Below are 27,158 nucleotides of genomic sequence, written 5' to 3'. Positions count from 1 at the left end.
CTAAAGTGGTAATCATCAATGCAACATTTTACTGGCTATAAAATAGAGTGGAGGATCAGCAGAATAGATTAGACACACAATACATACAGTAAATGACCAAAGTAATCTAATGTTTAACAAAAACAAAGATCCAAGATTTTGAAACAAACAAAAAATTGAATGTTAAAATTTTTAATGTAATTGAGAAAAAAATAAAAATTTAATTTTAATAAAATAAAACAAAACAGATCCATTTTGTCATAGCAGATATTCTCTTGCTTCTGAGAGTGCTCCCAATGACTTTTGATGTGAAATGGAAATCACTTCAAGAATGTGAATGAGCTAGAAAGGAAAGAATTCTTTGGGTGTCCGTAAGGAAGGTTGACATGAACACGATGACTTTTCATGGCAGCCACTTTGTTTTTGACTTCTTGAATTCTATCAGAAGCTTTCTGAGTAGCAATGGTATGAATAATTAACTGCTCTTCTACATGTCGTTTATGTATAGCTTTGATCCTAATGGGGGGAAAGAAACAATGTTATTTTTAATTAAATTCAATAAATTATTAATAAAAATTATTCTTTTGATGATATTGTTTGTTTGTTTTTAAATTTTGTGGGGCAATGAGGGTTAAGTGACTTGCCCAGGGTCACACAGCTAGTGTCAAGTGTCTGAGGCAGGATTTGAACTCAGGTCCTCCCGAATCCAGGGCCAGTGCTTGATTCACTACACCACCTAGCTGCCCCCTATGATAATGTTATTAACTGACAAATATGTAATACTTTGTAAAATCACTTTAAAATGTTGCCTCATTTAATCTTTGAAATAACCCTTTTTATTAACTTCAGTTTATGGATGAGGAAACTAAGACTCAGAGACTTTATGAAAAATGACCAGGGTCACCTCATATCGATACCAGATTTAACACAGTGCCTATGGTAGACTAGGCACTTACTAAATGCATTTCTTCCTGAAGGTGGGTCTGGACATCAATGCATCTTCCCTGAAGTACAGAATTGTATCCATTACTTCCTGCTGCCCAAATGGATGCTGAATTGTCTAACTCATTTGTTTATGAAAATCAATTTTCTCCACATAATTGCAACACTGTGCATTTCAAAGTCTTAAAGAATTACAATAAATTATTTGAATATATGTCTTAATGTTGACATATATAGGTTTACATATCCTTATTTGATAGATGAGGAAATAAAAGCTCACAGAATGTGAATAGCTTGTCTAAAAAATAATAGCAGAATGCAGGTCAGATCTTCCCAATTCCAGATCTAATACTCTTCCATTGAATCATATGGCCCTCACAAATTATCATACTCCTTAGTACTAAAAACTCCAAGAGGCAGTCAGTCAACAAACATTTATTAACTTTTACTATATGCCAACTCTGGTGCTTTGGATAGAAAGGCAACAGATAGCCCCTGCTCTCAAGGAGCTCACAGTCTGAGGGTGGGGAGACAACATGTGAACAATTACCATGAACAAAATATGGAGAGGAAAAATTAGATGTGATTTCTGAAGAAAGTCTCTAAGATAAATAATGACTAAAAAAGGCTTCTTGTAGAAGATGGGACTTTAGATGAGACTTGAAGAAAGCCAGGGAAGCTAGGAGAGGTGAGAAGAAAGAGTATAAGAAAAGTGTAAGTGTAAGAAAACTTAGAAAATCAGCAGGAAAGTTTGTGACAATAAGGTGGAAGTCTGTCTGAAGCTGAAACCCACAGAAACAATAGCTTTGGGAACTCTAAGCTCAGAGGTGGTAAGGTAGTCAGACAATTTGTCTGAAAGACATTACAGGGAACCTTTTGCTGGCACTGGGTATAGCTAATGTTGATCAGCAGCTGTATTGCCAGTACATAGGCCTGGATTACAGTTATAGGGTAGAGAGGAGTGTTGAGGGTTAATCATAAGGGACCAAGAAACTTGGCCAAAGTTCCAAGGAAAATGAAGCACTAGATTTTGTGGCTTCAGAGAAACAGGGGTCCTTCCTGAGTAAAGCCCAAGCTACTAATCAAGAGAGACCATAGCTCTTCTAGGATCACAGTACCTTGGAAGCAAAAAACAAAAAACAAAACTAAAAAAAAAAATCCACTTTGTAGACCTTCAGAATTAACTCTGAAAACAACAACAGCAAAACACAAACACACAAAGCCTGAATCTTGGGATAGTACTTCCCTACCCCCAGGAGACCAGAGAAAAACTTTAACATAAAGTTCAAGGTCAATAAATAGGCTAGAAAAATGAGAAAATGGCAAAATAAGAACTTGACCATGAAAACCTACTAAGGTGTCAGAAAAGACTAAGACAAATTTACAAGTGTGATGAGTAGAACTTTATGTGGTCAACTTATCTCTGTCCCAAGTTTGGGGAAAATTACCTGGGGTTTCTGATATGTTTTTTACTTATAAATTAGAAGTTTTAGCACCAGTTTTTTGGCATTAAGAATCTATTAAAGTATATTAGAATTTAGTAAGGAGAGAACATGTGCAGTTCAGAAAGTTCAGAAGCCTTACATACAGAGGATAGAAGAGTCAGATCAAGGCACACTCACCACCTCAGAGTCTCATGCCAAAAAAGAGGAAGTTCCTGTCCCGGTGAGAGAGGAAACTATCTCTGGGTCTGGATGAGAGGTGGCCCCTTACACAACACTCTAAGCTAATTGGCTAACATCACCCAAATCCATTAGTTCACTGGACTTGAGGATAGTCCATGAGCAGAATGTGCCCAAGGTCAGAGAACCAACCCCCTGAGGGCCATTCTCCAGGCTCTTAGGTAGGTATGGTTTCAATCAAGTCAACTTCAAGTGAGTCAATCAGTAAAGTCAATCCAATCAATCTTAATATAATACTCTCAAACTGGGGGGGGGGCTCCCTCTGGGCATTCTGAAACACATTATTTTCTCACAAAGCCCCCTGTGTTTTGTTAAGAAACACAGTTTCCTTAAATGAAGCAATAACATTACAGATACTTATAAAGGGTTCTCTGATGACTAACAATATAAAGGGGAATGAAAAGAGAAGAGAATTTGAATGACTCATTGACAAAAAAAAGACAAAAGTGGGCAGTCCCCTTTAGGAGGTAGATATTACAAGAATACATACATACATACATACATACATACATACATACATACATACATACATGCACATACATACATACACATATGCACACACACAGTTATATATAGAAATGTAACTTATCCAATAAGAAAATAGGAGAGGATTGGAATAAGAAAAATGGGTAGAGGATGATAAAGGAGGACAGGTTAGGGGAGGCAATGGTTAAAAGCAAAATAGACTTTTGAAAAGGAACATAATGAAAAAGAAAGAGAAACAGAAGACAATGGGATGGAGGGAAACATACAGTTAGTAATCAATCATACCTTTGAGTGTGAATAGGATGAGCTCACCCATAAAACAGAAGAGGATAAAAGAAGGAATTAGAAACAAGAATCCAACAATATATAGTCTACAAGAAACATACATTAAAAAGAAAGCCACACATGGAGTTAAAATAAAGGGCTGGAGGAAATATAATACACTTCAGCTGAACTAATAAAAAGCAGGGAGAGTAACCATTTTGCTAAAAGGTACCATAGACAATGAAATAACAACAAATTATAACAAATTTCTCTGAAAAGGCCTCATTTCTCAAATATATAATTATAGAACTGAGTCAAATATATAAAAATAATATAATTGATAAATGGCCAGAGGACAGAAATAGCCAGTTTGGGGAAGAAGAACTAAAAAGATATCTATAATTATATAAAAAATGCTATAAATCACTCTTGATTAGAGAAAGGTAAGTTAGAACAACTCTGAGGTACCACCTCAAACTGATCAGAAATGACAAATATTGGAGGGGGAGAGGAGAAAATAGCTGCACTGATGAATTGTTGGTGGAGTAGTGAACTGCTCTAATTATATTAGAGACCAACTTTTAACTAGCCCCAAAGAACTATAAAACTGTGCATACACTTTGATCCAGCAATAAAACTACTAGGTCTGTATCCCAAAGAGATTTTAAAAAGAAAAGAAAAAGGTTCTACGTATATAAAAATATTTATAACAGTTCTTCTTATAGTCACAAAGAATTGTAAATCAAGAGAATGCTCATCAATTGGAGAATGGCTGAACAAGTTGTGGCATATAATTGTGATGGGGTACCATTTTGCTATGTGAAATGACAAGGAAGGTGGTTTAAAAACAAATATGGCAAAACCTATATAAACTGATGCAAAGTGAAGTTAGAAAAACCAGAAGATGATTATGCACAGTGAATGCAATGTTGAAATGATAATCAACTGTGAAAGACTGGGCTACTCTGATCAATACAATGATCCAAAACAATTCCAAAAGATTTGATGTGAAAAAATGCTATCTACCTTCAGAGAAAGAAATGATGAACTCTAAGTACAAAATGAAATATAGTTTTTTTCATTTTATTTTTCTTACTTTTTATTTTTGTTTTGTTTTTTGTTTTTTGTGTGTGGCAATGAGGGTTCAGTGACTTGCCCAGGGTCAGACAGCTAGAGGCTGGATTTGAACTCAGGTCCTCCTGAATCCAGGGCCAATGCTTTATCCACTGTGCCACCTAGTTGTCCCATTTTTTCTTTATATATATATATATATATATATATATATATATATGGCTAATATGGAAATGTTTTGCATTACTTCACACGTATAATTGATATCATAATGCTTGCCTTCTCGGTGGATATGGGAGGGAGAGAAAAAATCTGGACTTCAACATTTAAAAAGAGAAGAATATAAAAAAACAACTTCTAATGAATAGAAATAATGAATAAAAAATTATTAATAGAAAAGCAAAGCAGCATGTAGCAACCCCCAGGTGGCCCTTATCAAGGCCTCTTACCCTCAAGAAAGACCCAGCAGACACTGGAACCAAACAGGGTTCCTTGGGAGACCGGATTCAGGCCTATCGCAGTAGCTGATCTACGTCAAGGTTTTAAAGAAATGACCAGGTGATTGGTCCTGTCAGATTCTTACGCATGATTCCATCAGAGAGCCCATGCTAACTCACAGACAGAGCTTTTGGCTAAAGCTTTGAACCAGATCCCAGGCTCTCTAAAAAGCAGGCCCTCTGCTATGGCCAGAAGGATCCTCCATGGTGTCCCACACTTCTGGGAGCAGAAGCAGAGAACTTCCCAGCCTTTATCATGGAGGAGGAGAATGTCTAAGTCAGGGCACAGGTACTTCAATTTCAGAATTCCTCGAGGTCATGTTTTCCTTCTTTTCAGCATTAGATGGCATGGAGAGCACTGGGTGCCTACAGGTGATCCCCAGTTGCCTTCAATACCTTCTCAAGCCCTCTCTTCTTCCCTCTTTATATTCTCCACTTCAAATGAGAACTTTATGCTTCCTCTTTCATAAATGCATAGGATTAGAGCAGGAACGATGGCATGGCTGTAGACAAAGAGGCTGAAGGGATCTCCTTCAAGATGGTCAGTTCCAAGCTCTTCATTCTGTAAATGAGGAAAGTGAAGGCCAAGGCAGTTGTGACTTACCTGGAATCCCACATGAGTAGGAAAGTCTTAAGACACTTCCTTTAGTCCAACCTTCTCTTTGTAAGAGATGAATAACCTGAAGCCTGGAGTGCTTCAATGACTTTCCCAAGGCCAAAGAGGTGGTGAGATAAAAGGAGACCCCACGATGTAACAGAGAGCATGATGTCTCCAGATATGACTTGGTAACTGAGCTGAATTTGAATCCATGTTCATCATGTCCAGTGCTCCTTGTCTCCCATCAGGAAGCCTTTTCCTCTTCTCTCTTACATAGGACAGGGTCTCTGAATGTTCAGTCTGATGCTGAGAATGAATCTAGTGACCATTGGCCAGTGGCTGAGAGTTAACATTAGAATTACTGACATTCCTGCAATCCTCAAGTCCACCAACCTCTCTGCACTCATGCTACATTTCTGTCTCCCAAAGCATTCCTAATCAGTCTTAACAGCTTACAGGACAGTGGAACAGAGGATGGCCTAATGGTGTGGGCAGGGTTGAGTGTGGAATCAGAGGACCTGAATTCAAAACTTGCTCAGCGACCTTAAGCAAAACACTTCATCTCTCCTGGCCTCCTTGAGAAATGAGGAGGTCAGACTAGACATCTCCTGGACTCCCTTCCACTTTTAAATCTACAGACCTCTCCTACAGGACTCTCCTGATATCCCTAAGAAGGGGATCTCTTTTCCTGTGTGCTTCCAAGGACAAATTTACTGTATCATCAGAGAGAGATGATTCAACAAAGATCTATTAAGAGGGCTCACTTGACTCTATCCTCTACAGTTTAATGATGGCCACACATTCAATTTGCTAGGATAAAAGCAAAGCTAATTAAATTTCCTTAATGTGAATTTGCATTAGATTTAGATTTTGATACCCTGCACTTGCATTCCTTCCATTTTCAAAAACCAAATAGTTCATTAAAATGAGCAACTATAGTAACTTTAGCTTGTTCCCAAAGGTTACAAAGATACAGGAAACAGTGTATATTATTATAGAATGAACTTAAGTCTAAAAATAAAGGAAATACTCTTGTATTATTGATTTAAATGGATTCGTATATTTTTGTAGTAGTTTCTAAAGCACTTTTTATACTTAGGAAGAGCACACTTATAATTAAAGTACCACCATGAATAGTCTCAAGATAGCTTGTGAAAAGAAAAGGCAGATGTTTTCTTTGCTTTTGTCAAAGGGAATCATGTTGAAATAATTCAAACTCATCCTTGCTCTTATTTAAAACTGCTTTTGAGAGCACAATAGTTTTTTTTAAAGGGAAAACATTTCAGAATTTAGATTAAATAGAGTAGTTATAATTAAGGGTCTGCAAGTATAAATATTACAAGCTTCAATTTGCTGACATTTACATAATGTGACCATTTTAAATCTTCCTAGGCTAAAACCTGGTCAAAAGGTTTCTAGACCAATAAAATTTTGATTATCTAAAGCATGATTTAGTAAAGATTTGTCAAGGTTTGATATTTCTGAGTTTTCACAGCTCCTATCACCATATGAATAGCAAACACTGAGATACACTCATTTCCCAGCAAAGATCTTTACAATTGCAAAAGCAATCACTCTCTTCTTGAGAAATCCAAAGCTTCATTAATGAAATAATGTTAATAAACTAGTTGCATTATTTTGCATTCACTAAATATAATTTCTGACACATAATAGGTGCTTAATAAATGCTTGTTGATTGACTAAACTCACTCAGGGAGGAAATAAGAGAAAAAGGTAATTCCTGTTACAAAGGGAGAAACTGAGTTTCATGACACAAAAACCTTTTTGTTCTTTTTTATAAAACAAACTAACACCTGAAATTTCAAAAATAGATCTCTTCCCAAATCTCTCCAATAGTCAAGGTGTCTCAAGTCCTATAGTCTTTCTTATCTATTTTTCCAGTCCTTGTCCACTCCTTGTTTTCCATTATTATCAACCCAGACCAGTCATCCTACATTCCTGAAATACTGAAACCAAACATTTTTAGTGTTGTGGACATTTATTTTGATTTGGGGACCCTACCTTTAGGCCGAGATTAGAAAGCCTTAGGCCCTCAGGGTCTCTCCCCCTCCTCCTCAGCTGCAGCTGAGCAAAAAAGCCCCGTGGGCTGCACAAGACGCCAGGTCAGACAGCTGGGGAGGGGGGGGGGAAACAAAGCCCCAGCTCCCTCTGACCTGATCGGAGCTATCTGAAAGATCCAGGATAGCCTGTGCTGAGGCACGGGATGCTAGCGCACCCCCACACACACACACACACACACCAGCCACGACTGGCGGATTAGCTTGGTCTGTGGGGGCGCAGGAAGCCCCGAGATTTAAGTGGAGAGAAGAAAAGGTATATATAGACCTGGGAGTTAGACTCAGGGGGGTTCCGTTGGACGGGGTTCGGACAAGGAGACAGGGGACTGAGAAGAGGTCAAGAGGGTGGCTGACGAGGTTAGAAAGGAGAGACAGGGACGAGACGAACAGCAACACAGGACTAGGAGCAAAGGCGGCAGAAGACAGACTGAACAGGAGGCAGCGAGAGCACAGAAGGTCAGCACAGGGGACTGGTTGGAGAAAGTGAAGATTAAGAGGAGTTAGAATAAAATACCGAGTGCCCTGAGGGGAGAGGCGGCTAAGGCCCTTATTGTATTCAAGAAGTTCGAACCCCAGCAGGAGGGAAAGAGACACAGTGGAAAGAGACCACAGGAAAGCAGTCAGGTTGTACATTTTCTTTCCCTGTATTCTTAATTTTAAATAGTATCTCATAAATAAACTTTGCTTTGATTATTTAGTTAAGAGGCTTCTTAATCTTTAGTTTATCAATTTGGGAGGGGAGCAGTGTGGTGGAACTTTATAAACGGCCCACATTAAATTAATGAAGTCAGATAGCCAGCTAGTCAACAGTCCCAGACTTAGTACCCCAGTCAATTTAGCCCCCGAAATTAAGCTAATCATTCAAAATATTTCTACAGTGTCTATTCCCATAGTTTCCTCCACTTTCTGCATACTATCCTCAAAAAATATTCCTATAATGCTACTTACAGCATATCATTTTCCTGTTCCAAAAACTTCAGTGGTTTCTTATTCTGTTCCAAAGAGTTCAAACTCCTTCACCTGGTTATCTTGGCCATTTATAATCTGATACCAACTATCTTTCCAATTTGATCCTCCACTACTCCCCTTATGAGTTCTCCACTGCAACGAGATTGTTTTACTCACTGTCTATGAAAATAGCCTTTTCATTCCTATCTCCAAGGCATTAGTCACAATATTTCAGAGACAGAAGGAACCGCAAAGGTCCTTTAGTCTAATTTATGCCTAACAAAGCATCCCCTCTGTCTTGTATCTTGCCATTGCCTATCCAGGCTTTATTTAAAAAAAAAAAAAAAAGCATGATGCGAAAGTCACCACTTTCTCTCTAGGTAGAACATTTCATTTGTGACTTAATCTAACTGTGAGAAAGATCCCCTTACAGAAAATCTAAATTGACCTGTTTGCCACCAACTTCCAGCCACTGCTTCTAGATGTGTGCTCTGTGACCATGTAGAGTCTATCAAAATCCTCTTCCCCTTAAAGACACTATTCTGTTCTCCTGCCCTGAAGGTAACCACATTAATCCAGGCCATACCTTCAGAATTCCTTCATTTTTTTTATATGTCATGGAATCAATGTCCTTCCTATTCTTCTACCTTTCCTCTCTATTCTCTCCAATTTATCAGTCAGCTACTTACAGTCAGGCTACCTGAACTTAACACAATATCCATATGTGGTTTGACTAGGGGAGAGGACAAGGAACTGTTCATATATGCCAATTCTCTCTTATTGTAGCCTAGGGCCATGTCTACTTCCTTTGCTGCCATATCATAGGGCTTCCTTAAAAGGAATGGTCAGGCCAATAAAATTCCAGATTTTTTTTCGATGAACTGCTAGTCCCACCTTCAAAATAATGTTCAAACTCTTTTTCACACATGAAAGATTTTCCTCCCCCTTCATATCTCACATCCCAAATACCTTCAATGCCTAGCTCAAATGCCTTGTCCTTCTCAGAAGCATATTCATTCTGGGGGCTCTTCCTCCTCTGACATGATCATAATAGAAACACATGTGTGTGTGCAATTATTATCCTATACTCACAATACCTAAATAAAGCAATGGAAAGAAATATACAAAAGAGCTCTCCCTTATTAAAATAAAAAAGATACTAATAAGAATTAACTGTAAAGAAGTGAGTTACACATAATCATTATTAACTTAGACCTTATAATACAATTTTTTTGTCCAACCTTGTGTTAATACATGTGGTATTTCAAAAGACAGTGAAGTTTTTTTTGGTTTTGTTTTTGTTTTTTTAGTGAGGCAATTGGGGTTAAGTGACTTGCCCAGGGTCACACAGCTAGTAAGTGTTAAGTGTCTGAGGCCGGATTTGAACTCAGGTACTCCTGAATCCAGGGCCTGTGCTCTATCCACTGCACCATCTAGCTGCCCCGACAGTGAAGTTTTAAGCTTATTAACTTTTGGAGTCATTTTTAAGCTATGACTGCACCTAGACTTTTGGGACATTGTCTATCATACATAGATACATAGCTAGACATGTAATATATACATGTGTATATGCATATACATGTATTCACATTGTGTGCACACATGTTCATCTGCATATACATATTCAGATACAAACACATGTGTGCATACACATACATGTGTATATACATATGGGTGCATGCATACATATGTCATTTCTTATTTAGGGCTTGAAAAATAAGTCAGGATTCTTTAACAATAGCTAATAACACTAACTTGCATTTGTATAACACTCTCTTATTTGCAAACCACCTTGAAAATATTAAATTATTTGATAAAATGTCAATGGCATTGCTTATTACATAAAAATTCAGGGAAAGTTGAAAAAATCAATTTAAAGCATGCATTCATCCCCCAAACACCTTACACAGAGTTTATCGCACCCAAAATAAACCTACCTCCCTTTCTTCATTTGCTTAACTAATTCCTTATTGTATTTATCCATGTGCTTCATTTCCTTCACAAGCCTCTTATTCTTCATCACAATGTCTTGTTTCCCCTTGTATCTGTCAAACTGGAAAAGCTCCTTTGCCAGTGTAGTGTGCTGATTGCTCATGTCTCCTACCATCAGACGCTCTTGTGCTTTGAATTTGGCTCCTTCCAGAAAAGAATTTCTCCTTTCTTGGAATTTGTCCATCAGTCTCAATCTGGTCTCTTGAAACTTTTGAAAACTTTCTTCTAATTTCTTGCTTTGTTCTTTATTTCTTTTTTTAATAAGGTAATTTTTCTCTTGAAGGTATTCGTGAACATTTTCATTAGCAACTTCGTCAGCAATCTGGAGCATGGCTACAAATTGTATTTTCTTTTGGACATTTTCCACCTTTTCCTTGTTGTTATACTGTCTATCAATACTATAAAGTGGGGAAAAGTCGAGAGTGCCATGTGTTCTAGTAGCTTCTTTCTTCTTATCTCTTTCAAAGCGATGGCTAATTTTAAACTTAGATTGGCCTTCAATAAAATGACATAATCTGTAAATTGGACGGTGGTAGATTTCTCTTTTTATCTCTCTAGGTTCTGAAGAATATTTACGAATGGATGGTAGAGACATATGAACTTTGATCACTGGCATTCTAAAATTGAGGCCCATTTCTTGATCTACAGTCTTTTTTTCTTCTGAGACCTTAGCAACTACAGAATATAAAAAATAAATAAATAAATAAATAAATGCAAGCTTCTGTTACTATATATTATGCACACTAATCAATTAAAATAGGTAATCTGCTTTTGTTATTTTCATCAATATCTTATGATAACCTTGAGTCACACTGATGATCACATTCCATTAATTCAAAAAAATAAATGAATGATTTAGTCATTAGTAATGAAGACAATTGTTTTTTTCCTTTCTGTATCCTATGGGAGAATCATGCACCTGGCTGGAAGAAAGATACCCATCTAATAATGCCAATTCTGCCACTTTTAAATGTCTACTTCAAGTTTTATCCTCAGGGATATATTTGCTGATGTGAAGTGTTACATTCTATGGGAAATGGGAAACACATATATTCAACAAATAAACATTTATCAAGCATCTACTATGTGTCAGGAATCATGCTAAGTGACATACATGTATATGTATATATATATGTATATATATAATTATATATTATTTATAGGGAACTGGATTCTTATATATAGATCAATATAAGGTTGATTTAGATCTAGATATATACATATCTATTTCTATAGATATATCTATAGACAATTATAGCTATAAACATCTAAATTTAGACCAAGATATTTATAGACAAATATATCTATAGATATAATTATCTATAGATATTTTGAATACAAAACCCTTGAAATTTGGCATATTTTATTTCCAACAATTATTAATTGTTCCTAGGTTTTTTTCCTTTGACTCATTCATTATTTATTATTTCATTGTTGATACTGCATTTGTGTGTATATCTTTTGTTTCTTATGTCTGAAGCAATGTCTTGTTTTTGCATCTAAATCTTTCTATTTCATTTCACTGAATATTACAATCCATTTTCTTTTAAAATTATGGGAGTTGGGTTTATATTTTCCTCCATTATCATATATTTTTTCAAGTTATGATTTTCCCTTCTTCTGTAAATATTACCATATCTATTCAGTTACTTTCACTTTTGTTTTTTTTTTTACATTGGCTCTTTTCCCATTGTTTCCTTTCCATCACTCTCTCCTCCTTCCAATTTGTTAGTCCTTTGTCTTTTGCCTTCCCTTTGGAACTTTGCTGTACATTTTTTTCTATTGCTTTTATCAGGTTATTTAATTCTTCATCTTTTTTCCCCTTTCAATAAAATAAATTCCACCTTTTCCTCTTCAGCTAATCCTATTCATTAGATTCTTAAATTTACACTTTTGTGACCTTTCTAGATAGAATTTCTCACTCTCACTCCCTATTTAGTCTCCACCCACCCACTGCCATTCTCTGATTCATGGTCCCTCTGTTTTTTCTCGTTCATTTCTGTTAACTGTATTACTCATGTAATCAAAATTTCTAAGGTATCCATTTTGTGTCTCTCACCAGACTAAACAATTTCTGTCCATGTTTTTAAGATCTTGTCTTATGGGATGGAGTCAAGGTGGCAGAAAAAAAGCAAGGACTAAGCTGAGATCTCCCCCAAACCCCTCCAAAAACCTTGAAATAATGGCTCAAAACAAATTCTAGAGAAGCAGTACCATTAAAGGATAGAGTGGAAAAATTTTGGATCCCAAGATAACTTAGATGGGCAATCAGAAAGGTCTATTGCACCAGGATGAGAGTGGATTGCAGTCCAGTGCAGGCTGCTGCAGCACAGACTGGGCCCCAGCAAACCTGAAGCAGTCCTTGGGGTGAGTATATCAGTGGTAGCAATAGAGGTTTCCATACCTTTCTGCCCACTGATAAAATAATGGGATTTGGCAGACACCCAGGGGCCCCACCTGAAGACCATCAAAATTGAGACCACAGCTGGCTGGCCCTGAGTGGAGTGTTGTTCTCAGAGGTGGTATACTACTGACATCAGCAAGAGACCACTCTTAAACAATCAGATTGAAGGACCTCCCCTTTTGGGGATGGAGGCAAGAAGTAGGAAAGTGAGGCTGGCTTGCTGGATCTTCCTCTTTTTCATCTGGAACTGGCTTGGTGGCAGCAGAGACAGAGAACGGGAGGGCCCCCCCCCCACCCTTTCCATCCAGAACTTTGGCGTGGTGAGGGACTTCACGTGGACTGCTAGGAAAAGCAAAGGTTTCTCTCTGGCTATACCGAATAGATCTAAACTAGGATTTTCCATTCTCTCTCTTCACTAACTTATAATATACTTTAATAGTGTCAAGTGTCTGAGGCCGGATTTGAATTCAGGTCCTCCTGAATCCAGGGCTGGTGCTCTACCCCTTTGCCACCTACCTGCTCCAAAGCCTAAATTCTTGCTGAATTTATCAGTGATTTTACCAGTTTCTCTCCCAAAACTGGGGGGTGGGGGCAGGTTAGGACCCACATTTAGATTTTAAACATCATACCACAAGACGGTAAGGGAGTCATACAACTAACTACTCAGCAGGAGATTACAGGAGTCCCTGTGCTGGCACTGGGGTAGGACTCTGTTGCATTGCCCATATATGGCTCTGCATTGCTGTTCCAGGTCTAAGTCTTAGGATAAGGAGGAACACTAGCACACCAAAGCTTGCATCCACAGGGGAGCAGAGACCCTCCTCACAGTTCCAGGGTGGAAAAGAGTGCTTGTGGTCACTCACAGACCAGTGCACAGTCCAGGATAATAGTAAACACACATTATGCTAAATTGTACCACCTTGGAAAAACCCAGAATTTATAGGTCTCTGGAATTACCTCTGAAAACAATTACACAAATGAACTTGAAGCTTGGGATGGTACCCCTTCTGTTCTGGAAGCAGAGCCCCACTTTGGGACAGAGTCAAAAGTCAAGAAATAGGCTGAGAAAATGAGGAAACAGAAAAAGATCCTGACTATAGACAGTTACTATGGTGACAAGGAAGATCGAAACACACACAGAAGATAATAACAAAGTCAGAGCTTCTATATCCAACACCTCCAAGAAAAAATATGAATTGGAATCAGGCCATGGAAGAGCTCAAAAAGGACTTTGAAAATCAAGTAAGAGAGGTAGAGGAAAATTTGGGAATAAAAATTAGAGTGAGGCAAGAAAATCATGAAAAAAAGTGAAGATCTTGGTAAAGGAAACACAAAAAACAAATAACAACAAAATAACACCTTAAAGAATAGAATAGGTCAAATGGTAAAGAGAGAGAGAGAGAGAGAGAGAGAGAGAGAGAGAGAGAGAGAGAAGTACAAAAATCCAATGAGAATGCCTTTAAAAGCAAAATTGGCCAAATGGAAAAAGAGGCAAAAAATTTCACTAACGAAAAAAAAAATCCTTCAAAAGTATAATTGGCCAATTAAAATTAGCTTCTAGATCATCCCTTATATGTGTGTATTTGCATTCCCAATCAGCTATACTCTTTTGTTTCTTTACTGAGAATTGTTATCACGGATCAGTGACATCTGAAATAATTCTGGGAGGCACAATGAAAAAAGTGAATCTGTGTGGCAAGCCCTGCAAGGCAGTGACAGAAACTCCCTATGGGGGAGGACCTAGCATGGATATCTTGAAAGTTTTGATTGTATAAGGAATACAAAGAATACAGAGAGGCTAGATAATTATCAGTCATAAATTAAAGAATAAGGGTCTAGAGTAGACAGAGAAGATATGTAATGAAAAGGGAGAAAAATAATTTCTCAAAAGGGGTACAAAAATGAAATTTAAAAAAAAAACTAAAGGGAGTACTAGTTGAAGGGAAGAAGAACATAAAATCTACTTCAGAGAGAGGAGGAAAAAAGGAGGATGATGAATTATAACTAGAGGACAGTAGGAGTGGGTAGGAGGAAACTAATTAAGCAAAAACCCAAAGGAAAAGTGGATAGGTTGCAGATGGATAAGGTGTGGTCCTGAAGTTGGTGATACTCATCTTCCTGAGTTCAAAGCTGGCCTCATACACTTACTAGCTTTGTACAAATACATAGATGTAAGAGACATAAAACCTTTAATGGAAAAGGACTAAACAATCTAATAAAATGGAAAAAAAGTGAAAGATTGGACAAGAAAACAAACCCTTAAAATTTGTTGCTTACAAGAAACATTTTAAAAGTGAAAACATATGCAAATAAATACTGAAGGGAGACAAAAACCTTAACTGAACATAAAGTAAATCCAAAAAAGTGTCTATCTGACAGAGCAAAAACAAACATTCAAAAAATATAAAGGAATAAACAAGGAAAGTATGCTATGCTGAAAATAATCATTGACAGTAAAATAACACTAGCAATAAAGGATAGATTCCAAAGGTCTTAGCATCCAAATTAGCAAATGAAACATTTGCTCTAAGTAAACATATATAGTAACACAATAATGACAGGAAACTGGGCTACAAAATTGTATACACCCTTCTTTTTTTTTTTTTTTTGGTGGGGCAATGAGGGTTAAGTGACTTGCCCAGGGTCACACAGCTAGTAAATGGCAAGTTTCTGAGGTCAGATTTGAACTCAGGTCCTCCTGAATCCAGGGCCAGTGCTTTAGCCACTGCCACCAAGCTGCCTACTGTTTACATCCTTCAACTCAGCAACACCACTACTAACTCTTTATCCCAGAGAGATTAAAAAAAAAACGTGGGAAAGGATCTATTTGTTTTTTTTTATTTAAATATAGTCTTATTTTTTATTTTTTAATCATAAAAGTATTTTATTATTTTCCAATTACATGTAAAGATAGTTTCCAACATTTGTTTTCATAAGATTTTTAGTTCCAAATTCCACCCCCCCCTTCCTTCTTTCCCCCCACAAGACAGAAAGAAATCTGATATAGGTTATGTACAATCACATTAAATATATTTCTGCATTAGTCATATTGTGAAAGAAGAGTCAGAACAAAAGGAGAAAATCTCAAAAAAGGAAAAAAATAAAAAGTAGAAACAGTATGGTTCAATCTGCATTCAGAATCCACAGTGTTTTTTTTTTTTTTTTCTGGATGTGGAGAACATTTTCCATCATGAGCCCTTTGGAATTGTCTTGGATCATTGCATTGCTGAGAAGAGCTAAGCCTATCACAGTTGATCATTACACAATCTTGCTGTTACTCTATGTACAATGTTCTCCAGGTTCTAGTCACTTCATTCAGCATCAACTTAAGTCTTTGCAGTTTTTTCTGAAATCTGCCTGCTCATCATTTCTTTTAACATAATAGTATTTCATTACATTTATATACCTCAACTTTTTCAGCCATTCCCCAATTGATGGGCATCCCCTGGATTTCCAATTCTTTGTCATCAAAAAGAGAGCTGCTAGAAATATTTTTGTACATGTGGGTCTTTTTCCCTTTTCTGATCTCTTTGGGATACAACAAAAAAGGACTCCTATCAAATTCCTTTTACAACACAAATATGGTGATGATACCTAAATGAGGAAGAGTGAAAACAGAGAAAGAAAACTATAGATTAATTGCCCAAATGAGTATTGATGCACAAATTTTAAGTAAAGTACTAGCAAGGAGATTGCAGTAAAATATCACCAGGATCCTACACTATGGCCAGGTGAGATTTATATCGTGAATGCAGGACTGGTTCAACATTAGGAAAAAATATCAACACAATTGATATATTAATAACAAAAGCAACAGAAATCATTTAGTAATCTCTCTAGATTAAAAAAAAATTCTTTGACAAAATATAGCACCTCTTCCTACTAAAAAGACTAGAGAGAATAGAAAGAAATGGAACTTTCCTTAAAGCGATATGTAATAGCTATCTAAAACCATCAGCAAGCATTGTCTGTAATGGGATAAGCTAAAAGTGTCCCCAGTAAGATCAAAGGGGAAATAAGGACGCCAATGCCTAATATACTAGTATTCAATATGATAGTAGAAATGTTAGCTGCAGCAGCAAGAGAAGAAAAAGAAATTGAAGGAATGAGACTAGGTAATGAGAAAACAAAACTATCACTCTTTGCAGATGACATAATGGCAAACTTAGAGAATACTACAGAATCAAAACTAGCTTAAATAAGAAAAGTTGTGAGATACAAAATAAAGCTACATAAATCGTCAGCGTATCTACATATTACCAACAAGGCCCAGTAACAAGAGGTAAAAAAGAAAGTCCTTTTAAAATAAATGTATGAAAAATAAAATAAATGGAGACATATAAATTATGTGGGAGTCTACCTGCCAACTATACGGACACAATTATATGAACTATATGAACAGGAACCATATGGACACATTTACAAAACACTTTTCATGCAAATAAAGTTATATTTAAAGAATTGGAAAATTATCAGCTGCTCATGGATAGGTCAACCCAAGATAATAAAAATGACATTTCTGCCGAAATTAATTTACTTATTCACTTCCATGCTAATAAAACTGCCAACATTATTTTATAGAGCTAGAAAAAATAATATTGAAATTCATCTGGGAGAAAAAAGGTAAAAAATATTAAGGGGATTATTTTTTTTTAATGTGAAGGAAAGTGGCCTAGCCATATCAGGTCTAAAACTGCACTATAAAGTGGTAATCATCAAAACAATGTGATACTGGCTAAGGAACAGCGGTGGGTCAGTGGAATAGATTAGGTGCACAATACACATTTACGACCAGAGTAATCTAGTGTTTGATAAAGACAAAAGTGTTTGGGACAATAATTCACTATGAAATAAAAAATTTGGGAGAAATTAGAGAACAGTATGGCAGAAATTAGGTATAGAATAATACTTTATAAAATATACCAATATAAGTTCAAAATGGATACATTATTTAGACATAAAAGGTGATGCCACAAACAAATTAGGAAAGCAAGGAATAGTTTCTCAGATCTATATGGAAAAGGGAAGAATTTATAAGCAAATAAGATATAGAGAATATTATGAGATTTAAAATGGATAATTTCAATTATATAAAATGTAGAAGTTTTTGCACAAACAAAACCAATTCAAACATGATTAGAGGCATAGCAGAAAACTGGGGGAACAATTTTTACACCATGTCTCTGATAAAGGCCTCATTTTTCAAACATATGGAGAAGTGAATTGAATTTATATGAATACAAGTCATTCCACAATTGATAAATGATCACATATTAGGAGCATAAGAAATGCTTATACCCTCTCCCATCCTCATTGGAATAAATTCTTTTCCTGCCTTCAGAATTGTACATAGTAGGTGCTTAATAAATGTGTGTTTCTTTCCTTTTCTTCTTTCAGATGTAACTCAGTAAACAGTAATTAAACCAGCACTCCCATTACTAAAGCCAAACAAAAAAGACTCCAATCAATTACGTTTTGATTACAATCACCATCGTTCTCTGTTTCTCAACCTAAAACCCTCGTTTTGGGCTATCGCGCCCCTCTGTGTGTTGTCTTCTCCTATTAAAATGTAAACTCATCTTATGTTTTTACTTATACTTTTCTCCTTCACATTTTATATTAATGTCTGTGTAGATGCCATATCTATCCTCATAAAATACAATGTTCTTGAAAGAAGAGACTGTTATTAATGTCTTTGCATCTTAATCATGGAGAATTCTGCCTTAAAACAAAGGAATCAAAATTTATTGGACTGAATTGAATCAAGTGAAATTAGGCTTTGAAATCACCACTTATTCAGCCTCCTAGTCAGAAGCTTCTGAATACCTCAATTTTAGCAAAACGTTTGACAAAGACTCATGTTATTCTTGTGAACATGATGGAAAGATCTGAGCTATATCAGAGGTGTCATGTGTTTGGCAGTCTGAATGGTTGGACCCATTGAGCAGCTCTCAAATCCGAGATATCTTTTTGGACAGAAGTCTCTTTTGGACAGCCTCAAAGATCTGTCCTTGGCCCTAAGCTATTTAACACCTATCAAGCTTGGGCAAAAGCACAGGCAAAAAGATTATTCAATCCTCAAATGACACTAAGGTTGGAGGAATAGCCAACATTTTTAATGATAAATTTGGGATCCAAAAAGATTTAAAGAACTAGAACATTTACCAGAAACTAATCAAATCAAAAAGAAAACCAGCTGAGGAAAAAATGAGCCGGTACAGAACTTGTTATGAGATTTGATAAAGCCAGCTCATCCTGAGAGGACATGCATATGAAGGGGAAAGCAGGCCACAAACATCTGGGAAGTGGATATTTTCTAGCCCTTTGAAGTGATCTGATAAAACTCAATCCAATATGGATTGATTTACTCCAATTTAAAAGGCTCTCTCTGCTGGGAACTAGGCATGTAAAGAGTCAATTTTTAGATGATTCCAGACCTGCAGGAACACACATTCTATTGGGGGGGTATAAGATGTAAACAAGTATGTGAGTGCGTGCCTACCTTAAAATGGAAAGAGCATTACCCTGGGTGATGAGAATAAAATTATTGTAGGAAATGGCATGTGAGCCTACAAAGAGCCTGGGATCCTAAGACACTCTTTAGTTACCTTGTGTTACTAATACAGAGGAGTAAGAAATACCAAAGAATATAAGACTGACCCTGAACATATCAAGTTGCTCCATTGTGGTAAATTTATGGAAGAGCATGAGGAAGAGGTACATAGGATTGGGCGCAGATGAATGGAAGGCAAACAGCCCATCAGAAAGAATTTTTATATGGAGGAAGTCACAGACTCATTCAAGTGAATGTTGGAGAAATGAGAAAAGGTCTGGAAAAGATGAAGACAAGTTGTTATTAATGCATTTCAATTGTTTTTCCCCTCAAAAGAAACTTATCTAGGTAAGAATACAAATGTGCAATTCTAAAGAAAAGGTCAAATATTTTAATTATATCTATGATAGAACCAATTCATATCTATCTACATCTATATCTGTCTGTCTATATATCTGTATCTATCTATATCTCTATCATCATCTCTATATCTCTATCATCTCTATCCCTATATCTGTACCTGTACCTATCTCTCTGTTTCTTTCTCTATCTCCATCTACCTCTATCTTCATCTCCGTCTACACCTACATCTCCATGTACACCTACACCTACACCTACACCTACACCTACATCTATATCTCTGTACACATACATGAATATACATATATACATATGCATATAAGTATATACATGTGCATATGTGTATATATTTACATATATGTGTGTGTATACATGCACACACACAGGGCTATGAAGAAGTTAAAAAAAAAACATATCTCCAAAACAAGAAAAAGACTCAAACACTCTAGCAAACAATTTAGGAAATCAGAAGGAAAAAAATGCAGTTAAAATGACCTAGAGCATTGATGAATTGAAATCAGCAAGGTGTGATGAATTAGATGAATTTAGAAGAAAAATGTAGGCATTGGAAAATGCAATGCATTTTATTGAAAACCATAAAAATTCTTTGAGACCCATCTAATTTCAGAGCCATAAGTGGGTTTAGACCAAGGCAAAGTAGGTAATCGAGATAAAATTACTAAAGATTGTGTAAATCTGATCCTGAGCACTTTGATATAATGGCCCTTCAATAATTAACCCCCTCAACCTTACCCTTTATAGAGGAAGTATCAGTTTCTTCTCAGAAATCTCTGAATTTAACAGCTGGCCCTTTTTGTAAAAGATGTGAAATTCCTCCTTATATAATCACTGAACAATGTGTGCTGTCCTGAAATAAGCAGGGAGGCTTGGCTAGTTCCCCAGTTACACTCACTAGAAAGGGTTTTTTAACTAGGATAACGTAGCTTTTATGGCTAAAATTGCTGCCTGAGGTGTATCATGCACTTCCAACAAAATGTATACTTAATTCCTTACATTCTCATCTAAAAATATATCTTTTGGACAAGCTACAGTAAGAAAATTCATGAAGCTATCATATCCCCTGCAAACACTTATTCTACAGTGACAGGTAATTTTATGAAAAAGGAGAAAAAAGGAAAATATTTGCTGAGGAGATATAAAAGAAAAACTGGGGTGAAAAAATCACAGCTTCAACTTAAGTTAGGAAGGAAGAAAATGAACGCTCTAATACAAAGTGCCTAAATTGGAGGAGACAGTGATTTTGGCTAAGACTGGCTGTAAAAAGGACACCAGAGAAGACTAATTTCGTTTGTCAAAATTCCCTCCATTCATTTCCTTCTCTAGGCTGACCTGAGAAGATACTGGAAATTCAGACATTTTGCTCCCCGCCCCCACCCCAGCCTCCCCAAGCCATGAGGCTTTTTCTCCCCTTAGTTTTTAAGTCAAGTCCAAAATTCAGGTGAAGTGTTTTGTCTTTTTGAATGGTTATGGCTACTTCAAGTTATTTACAAGTGCTTGAGTGAAAAGAGATTAAATCAATCTGTTCGAAAATGAGTGATTGTAAGAGGTGTGGAAGCCCAACCTTGGATGGAGGCCACCTCCTTTGCTCCTCCTTAGGAAACTGTGGGGGCTGAGCTTCCTGCCAATGAAGATTCTGTCATCTTCATTGGGCCCTCCCAGTGACCAGATAATCCTGTGCCCCTTCCTGAAACAATCCACTTTCCCTCACAGGACAAAAGCTACTGGAAACCTTTTCGTTCCTTCTCAAAGCCTCCCCTAAAACCACCTCAAAAAATTCTCCATTGGCTCCCTATTATCTACAGGATCCAAGATAAAATCCCCTTTGTCACGTAGGGCTCTTCCCACCTTTCTAGTCTTCTTACACTTGACTCTCTTCCCTGCACTCAACCATCGAGCTCCACTTCCCTCCTTGCTCTTGCAGGACATTCTATCTGCCTCTAGGCTCTTTCCCTGGCATTCCTCTCTGCCTCAAATGTTCATTCTCTGGCCCTCAGCCTCGTGGCTCCCTTGACCTCCCTTGGCTTGCTTGAAGGCGAAACTCAAATCCCACCTTCTGCAAGATCAGATCTCACTCACCACCTCTTCAATGCTGGCGTCCTGAGAGGACCTTCCATTTATACTGTAGATATGCCCTATGTGGCCAGGGCTGCTTACACCAAAGGAACTAAGCTCTGTAAGTGGCAGGGGATCCTATTCTTTTTTTTCTTTCTTCATATCCCTAGAATTTAGCACAGGGCCAGGAACATATAAGTCCCTAAGTAATTTGTTGGTGGATTGATGCTTTATACGAATGACTTATTTTAAAATGTGTCTTTCCCCAAAAGTCCCCTGTTGCTGAAGTTCTAAAATTAATAATCGAGGAATTGTCATTGGACCAGGAGATCTCTGAGGCTAACACACAGGCACCGTTCTCCCTATACACTACTCTTCAAAGGTATGAGAGAGACTGACAGAGACAGAGACAGAGAAAAAGAGAAACAGAGACAGAGACAGACAGAGAGAAGATTGCTACACCTTTTTCATTTTCCCCATGAAGGACCTAAAAAGGATATTTTAATATTGTCAAAGCAGAACATTTTTTTAATCTCATTGAAGGAAGGTAAGAGACTGAGAAATGAGGAAATAGACATCTTTCCTCTACTTCCCTCTCTTATCCTGTTTACCTGAACAAAGGGAAAAGAAAATGGTAATGTATGGGAAAATTAGAGCCTATAGAGTTATACTAAGTTAAGTTGGAATTGGATAAACTGAAAGTGTTTCTTCTACAATTCCCAAAGAGAAAATTAAATAGCAAATTTCAATGTTCTTAGAATAAAGCTTAGTAGGAAATTAGCTATTAAAAAATTCAACTACCAGCTTATGTGTCATAAGTAAAACTAGTAAACTTTGCAACTAGCATAGGTGTTCTTTGTCTCCCACCTTACTCTCCATCCCAGGAAAGCCCAAAATGCAATCATAGGCTATTACCAAGGTGTTAAGATAGATGCCCAAATCTGACCATACCTGGTGATTCTTTTATGTAGGGTAAACAAGCTCTGGCTGGAAATGGGCCATTCACACAGAAATCTCGGAGCAGCCAACCTCGGGATCAAGTACAGTAATGCAGAGCTGTGGGCATTTGGAACGGCTTCAGAGGAGGCCCAGGAGCTTATTTAGGAGGGCAAAATAAGAACATGGGGAGGGAAACTTCTGTCTCCTAGCCCCAGATCATTTATCAGACCTAGGAAATGTGGCACCTAGCACCGGCAGTCATAGAATCCACCAGGAAACAGAAAGATATACCCTCTATAGCAGTGACTCCATACTTAAGTCCAACACAGCTAGAAGGGATCAGCAGATACATTTCAAGTTGTCCCTAAACTCACATGGGTAAAACTAGATCTTTATTTTCACTAAGATCAGACTAAAAAGGAGCATTTCTAGTAAGTGACTAAGGCTGAATATGAACTCTGAAATTTGACTTCAGACCTGGAGCTCTATCCAATGTACCACCTAGCTGCCTAATAAAGTGCCAAATAAACTCTTACCTTCTATAAGAAGCCTTTCCCAATTCCCTTTAATGCTAGTGGCTTCCCGCTGATGATTATCTCCAATTGTTCTTGTATATAACTTATTTGTATATATTTATTTACAAGTTGTCTCTCCCCTTAAATTATGAACTTGAGAGCAATGACATGGGGCTTAGGATGACCAGATAACAGAACAGACAAATCGAGGAATTAAGGGACTATTAAAATTTAGCTTGGCCAACTAGATATCAGGATGGACACACCTAAGAAGTAAGGGACACATACTGGAGCTGGATGACAAAAATAACTCCAGGGGTAGCTAGGTGGCACAGTGGATAGAGCACTGGCCCTGGATTCAGGAGGACCTGAGTTCAAATCCAGCATCAGATGCTTGACACTTACTAGCTGTGTGACCCTGGGCAAGTCACTTAACCCCAGTTGCCTCACCAGAAAAAATTTAAAAAAAAAAAAAATATATATATATATATATATATATATATATATATATATATACACACACACATCTGACTCTCAGGAATCTTTCTCCACCCCACCCCCAAAAAGAACTTCCCATTTTCAGGTGGTCACCCATATCTATCTGCAATAAAAGCTTTTTCCTTCCTTCTGCTCTAGGAGGAAGATATTCCTAAACCATCTCCTCCCTAGGGGTGAAATCTTTGACTTATGTGTGAGTCACTTTCTAGTGCCAAATAAAAGATCATTTTAATTCTAAAAATAATAGTAATAATAAATATTAATTAGTAAAAATGAGTATTTCTTCAATTCATTTTGTGTATTTAAAAATATTATTCTGAGAAAGAGTCCATGAGCTTTACCAGACCAACAAAGGGGTCCATTACCCAAACAACGTAAAGAATCCTTAGATACTTGTATTTTGGTATCACCAAGGTCCTTGAGGTTCTAAGATGCAGGGTTTGTGAGAACAGGAAGAGAGCTGACTACAGTCATGAGAAATATAGCCCTGGCAACTCACAGCATGAAGAAGAGGAGAGTAGTCAAAGGACTCATTCCCAAGATAGCCTACACCTGGTGATGGGGCGGGGAGGAAGGAGGAAAGGGAAGGCTCCCTATGATGATTCAACAAGGGATGAAAGAATATCCAGGTCCTACAATCCTTGTTTTGTCATGTATCCTGGCATGATTTCTTCCCTTTGTTTGTTACTCACAATGTACTCTAAATTCATGCCAATTCTTCTAATGGATGCTGTACATTTTTTTTTTTTGAGGGGGGAGTATAATCCAAGTTTATAAGATGACAGTTTTGTATCTTCTCTTCTTAATGTGTAATCTCAGTAAATGCTTTTGCTTTAACCCAATTGTGTCCACCAGCTGAGTATTAAAGGCACCACTAGGGGCTCATAAGTCACAGTTTTATGAATAGTTACCAGAGAGTTACCTAGAAACCAAGGTAGAATCCACTATGTAATCCATCCCTCCAGGACAAGTGTGAGTTGTAAGAAAAGCCCCGAAGTAGTGCTACACTAAAATAAAAATAAGCATTTAGAAATAATTATTTCAATACTCCAAAAACAATTTCTTTTTACTAGTACAAATATTCTTTCCACCAATAAATATTGCCTCTCCTTTAGGACTCAACATTCAGGAGTTACATTTCAAAGAAAAACAAAGCAAACAAACAAACAAACAAAAACCACATTATATGACCAATTTTGTATTGTGGCTATAAATTTAACTAGATTTGTCCTTATATAACAGATATACAATCTATCACTGTATTCAGCTTGACATGTTGGAAACCCCTGGTCACTTCCATATTATAAAAAAGGTATAGGAGTAAGACAGACATTTGCAAAAATTAGAATTGCTAACAATTCTGAGGTACTACCTCACACCTATCAGATTGACTAATATGACAAAAAAGGAAAATAATAAATGTTGGAAACAATGTGGAAAAAATGGAACTCTAATGCATTCTTGGTGGAGTTGTGAACTGATGCAACCATTCTGGAGAGTAATTAGGCACTATGTTCAAAGGGAGCTATGTATCCTCTTTGGCTCAGTAATACTACTACTAGGTCTGTATCCCAAAGACATCATAAAAAAAGGAAAAGCACCCACATGTACAAAAATATTTCTATCAGTTTTCTTTGTGGTGGTAAAGAATTGGAAATCTAGGGGATGCCCATCAATTGGGGGATGACTGAACGAGGGGTGGTATATGAATGTAATGGAATACTATTGTGCTATAAGAAATGATGAGCAGGCAGATTTCAGAAAAACCTGAAAAGACTTAAGTGGACGGATGCTGAGTGAAGTGAGCAGAACCAGGAAAACATTGTACACAGTAAGAACAATATTGTGTGATGATCAACTGTGGTAGACTGAGTTCTTCTCAGCAACACGATTGTCGAATACAATTCCAAAGGATTCATGATGGAAAATGTTCTCCACATCCAGAAAAATAACTGTGGAATCTGGATGCAGATTGAACCATACTATTTTTACTTTTGTTTTGTTTTGTTTTCTCTTTTCTTTTTTAAAGTTTTTCCCTTTTATTCTGATTCTTCTTTCATAACATGACTAATGCAGAAATATTTTAAATGAGATTGTGCATATATAGCCTATATTAGATTGCTTTCTATCTTGGGGAGGGGGGAAGAATGAAAGGAGGGAAAAAATTTTGGAACTCAAAATCTTATAAAAACAAATGTTGAAATCTATCTTTACATGTAACTGGAAAAAAATAAAATACTATTGAGGTTGAGAAAAGGCTAGAATTGCTATTATTTGGATATTTGATATTAACTAATGGATGGTATACAAATTAGAATAATCTAATTTATTACATATTTTTCCAATCATAAATGTATCATGTAAAGCTGAGCATTTATCCAATTCTTTTTTTTTTTAATGTGCTGCCTTCTTCTGAGGGGAAAACCAATCAAAATGCATTAGTAATAACCTGTCCTCATCTTTGCCAGAGCTTTTCTCTTGTATGTATAAAATAATGTAAACTAACTTTGAGAGAGGAGAATTGAGACAACTAGGACCTGAGAAAAGGTATCAGTGTTCAGAATAACAAGAGAAATGATGCAGTCCAAACTGGGGAGCTTAGTCTTAGTCTACACAGCTCCTCTTGACCGTATCTTGATAAATTGGAAATGTTATGCTTGTATATGCATGTGCACACACATGCACCCACATAATTATGAAAGGTACAATTTGACCCAATAGTTTCAGTGCATGACTTATGTGATTTAAAAACCATGCCATGATTCAATCCAACTATGACTTCTCTCCTTTTAGATAGTTTACTGAGAGGGAACAAAAGACCCACATGACTAACCTCTATGACGTTTTATCTTTGGGGGCTGTATTGGGCTTTCTTTTTTCCTTAATTCTGATAAAGCACAGGAAACAAGGTCTTTGTGTTTCAATGGAAATATTTCATATGGTTTAAGAACCCTTTTTGCCTTGGGGAACTTCTTAACCTGCAAAAAAACAAAACAGACGAGACACTAAAGAGGCTTAAGAGATACAATTTCCATGTTGCCCTTAGCTGTAGGCCCTTAATATTCTAGCACACCAGCATAGTTCATTGGAAGAAGACCAGATTCCTTGAGCATTGTAAATACTATATTTCTGACTGTGATATCATCTGGTCCCCCCATCCTCACCTCAACTAGATAAGATTTGTCCTTTAAACACTGTTTCTTTCTGCATGGGTAAATTGATGGGAGAGTTCTCATACTGACCCCATACTTATGTATTCTTGGATTAAGCCCCTGTTTT

The 27,158-nt window shown here is 36.9% G+C and overlaps 1 protein-coding gene across 1 annotated transcript in view; it reads right to left on the bottom strand.

The window, feature by feature from the left end:
- Positions 1–299: 299 nt before the first annotated feature.
- The window catches only part of LRRIQ3 (leucine rich repeats and IQ motif containing 3), a 152,029-nt gene continuing 125,170 nt past the window's right edge, over positions 300–27,158 (bottom strand). Inside the window, exons 9-11 of the mRNA XM_044001169.1 lie at positions 26,713–26,857; positions 10,483–11,212; positions 300–495 (exon numbers count right to left, since the gene is read on the bottom strand). Of these exons, the coding sequence (XP_043857104.1) occupies positions 300–495; positions 10,483–11,212; positions 26,713–26,857 (1,071 nt within the window). The remainder of the gene's footprint in view (positions 496–10,482; positions 11,213–26,712; positions 26,858–27,158) is intronic.

The sequence above is a fragment of the Dromiciops gliroides genome, chromosome 4 (assembly GCF_019393635.1).
Source record: "Dromiciops gliroides isolate mDroGli1 chromosome 4, mDroGli1.pri, whole genome shotgun sequence".
Classification (NCBI taxonomy): Eukaryota; Metazoa; Chordata; class Mammalia; order Microbiotheria; family Microbiotheriidae; genus Dromiciops; species Dromiciops gliroides.
The sequence above is the reverse complement of the archived record's forward strand: the minus strand, read 5'-3'. Positions and strand labels throughout refer to the sequence as shown.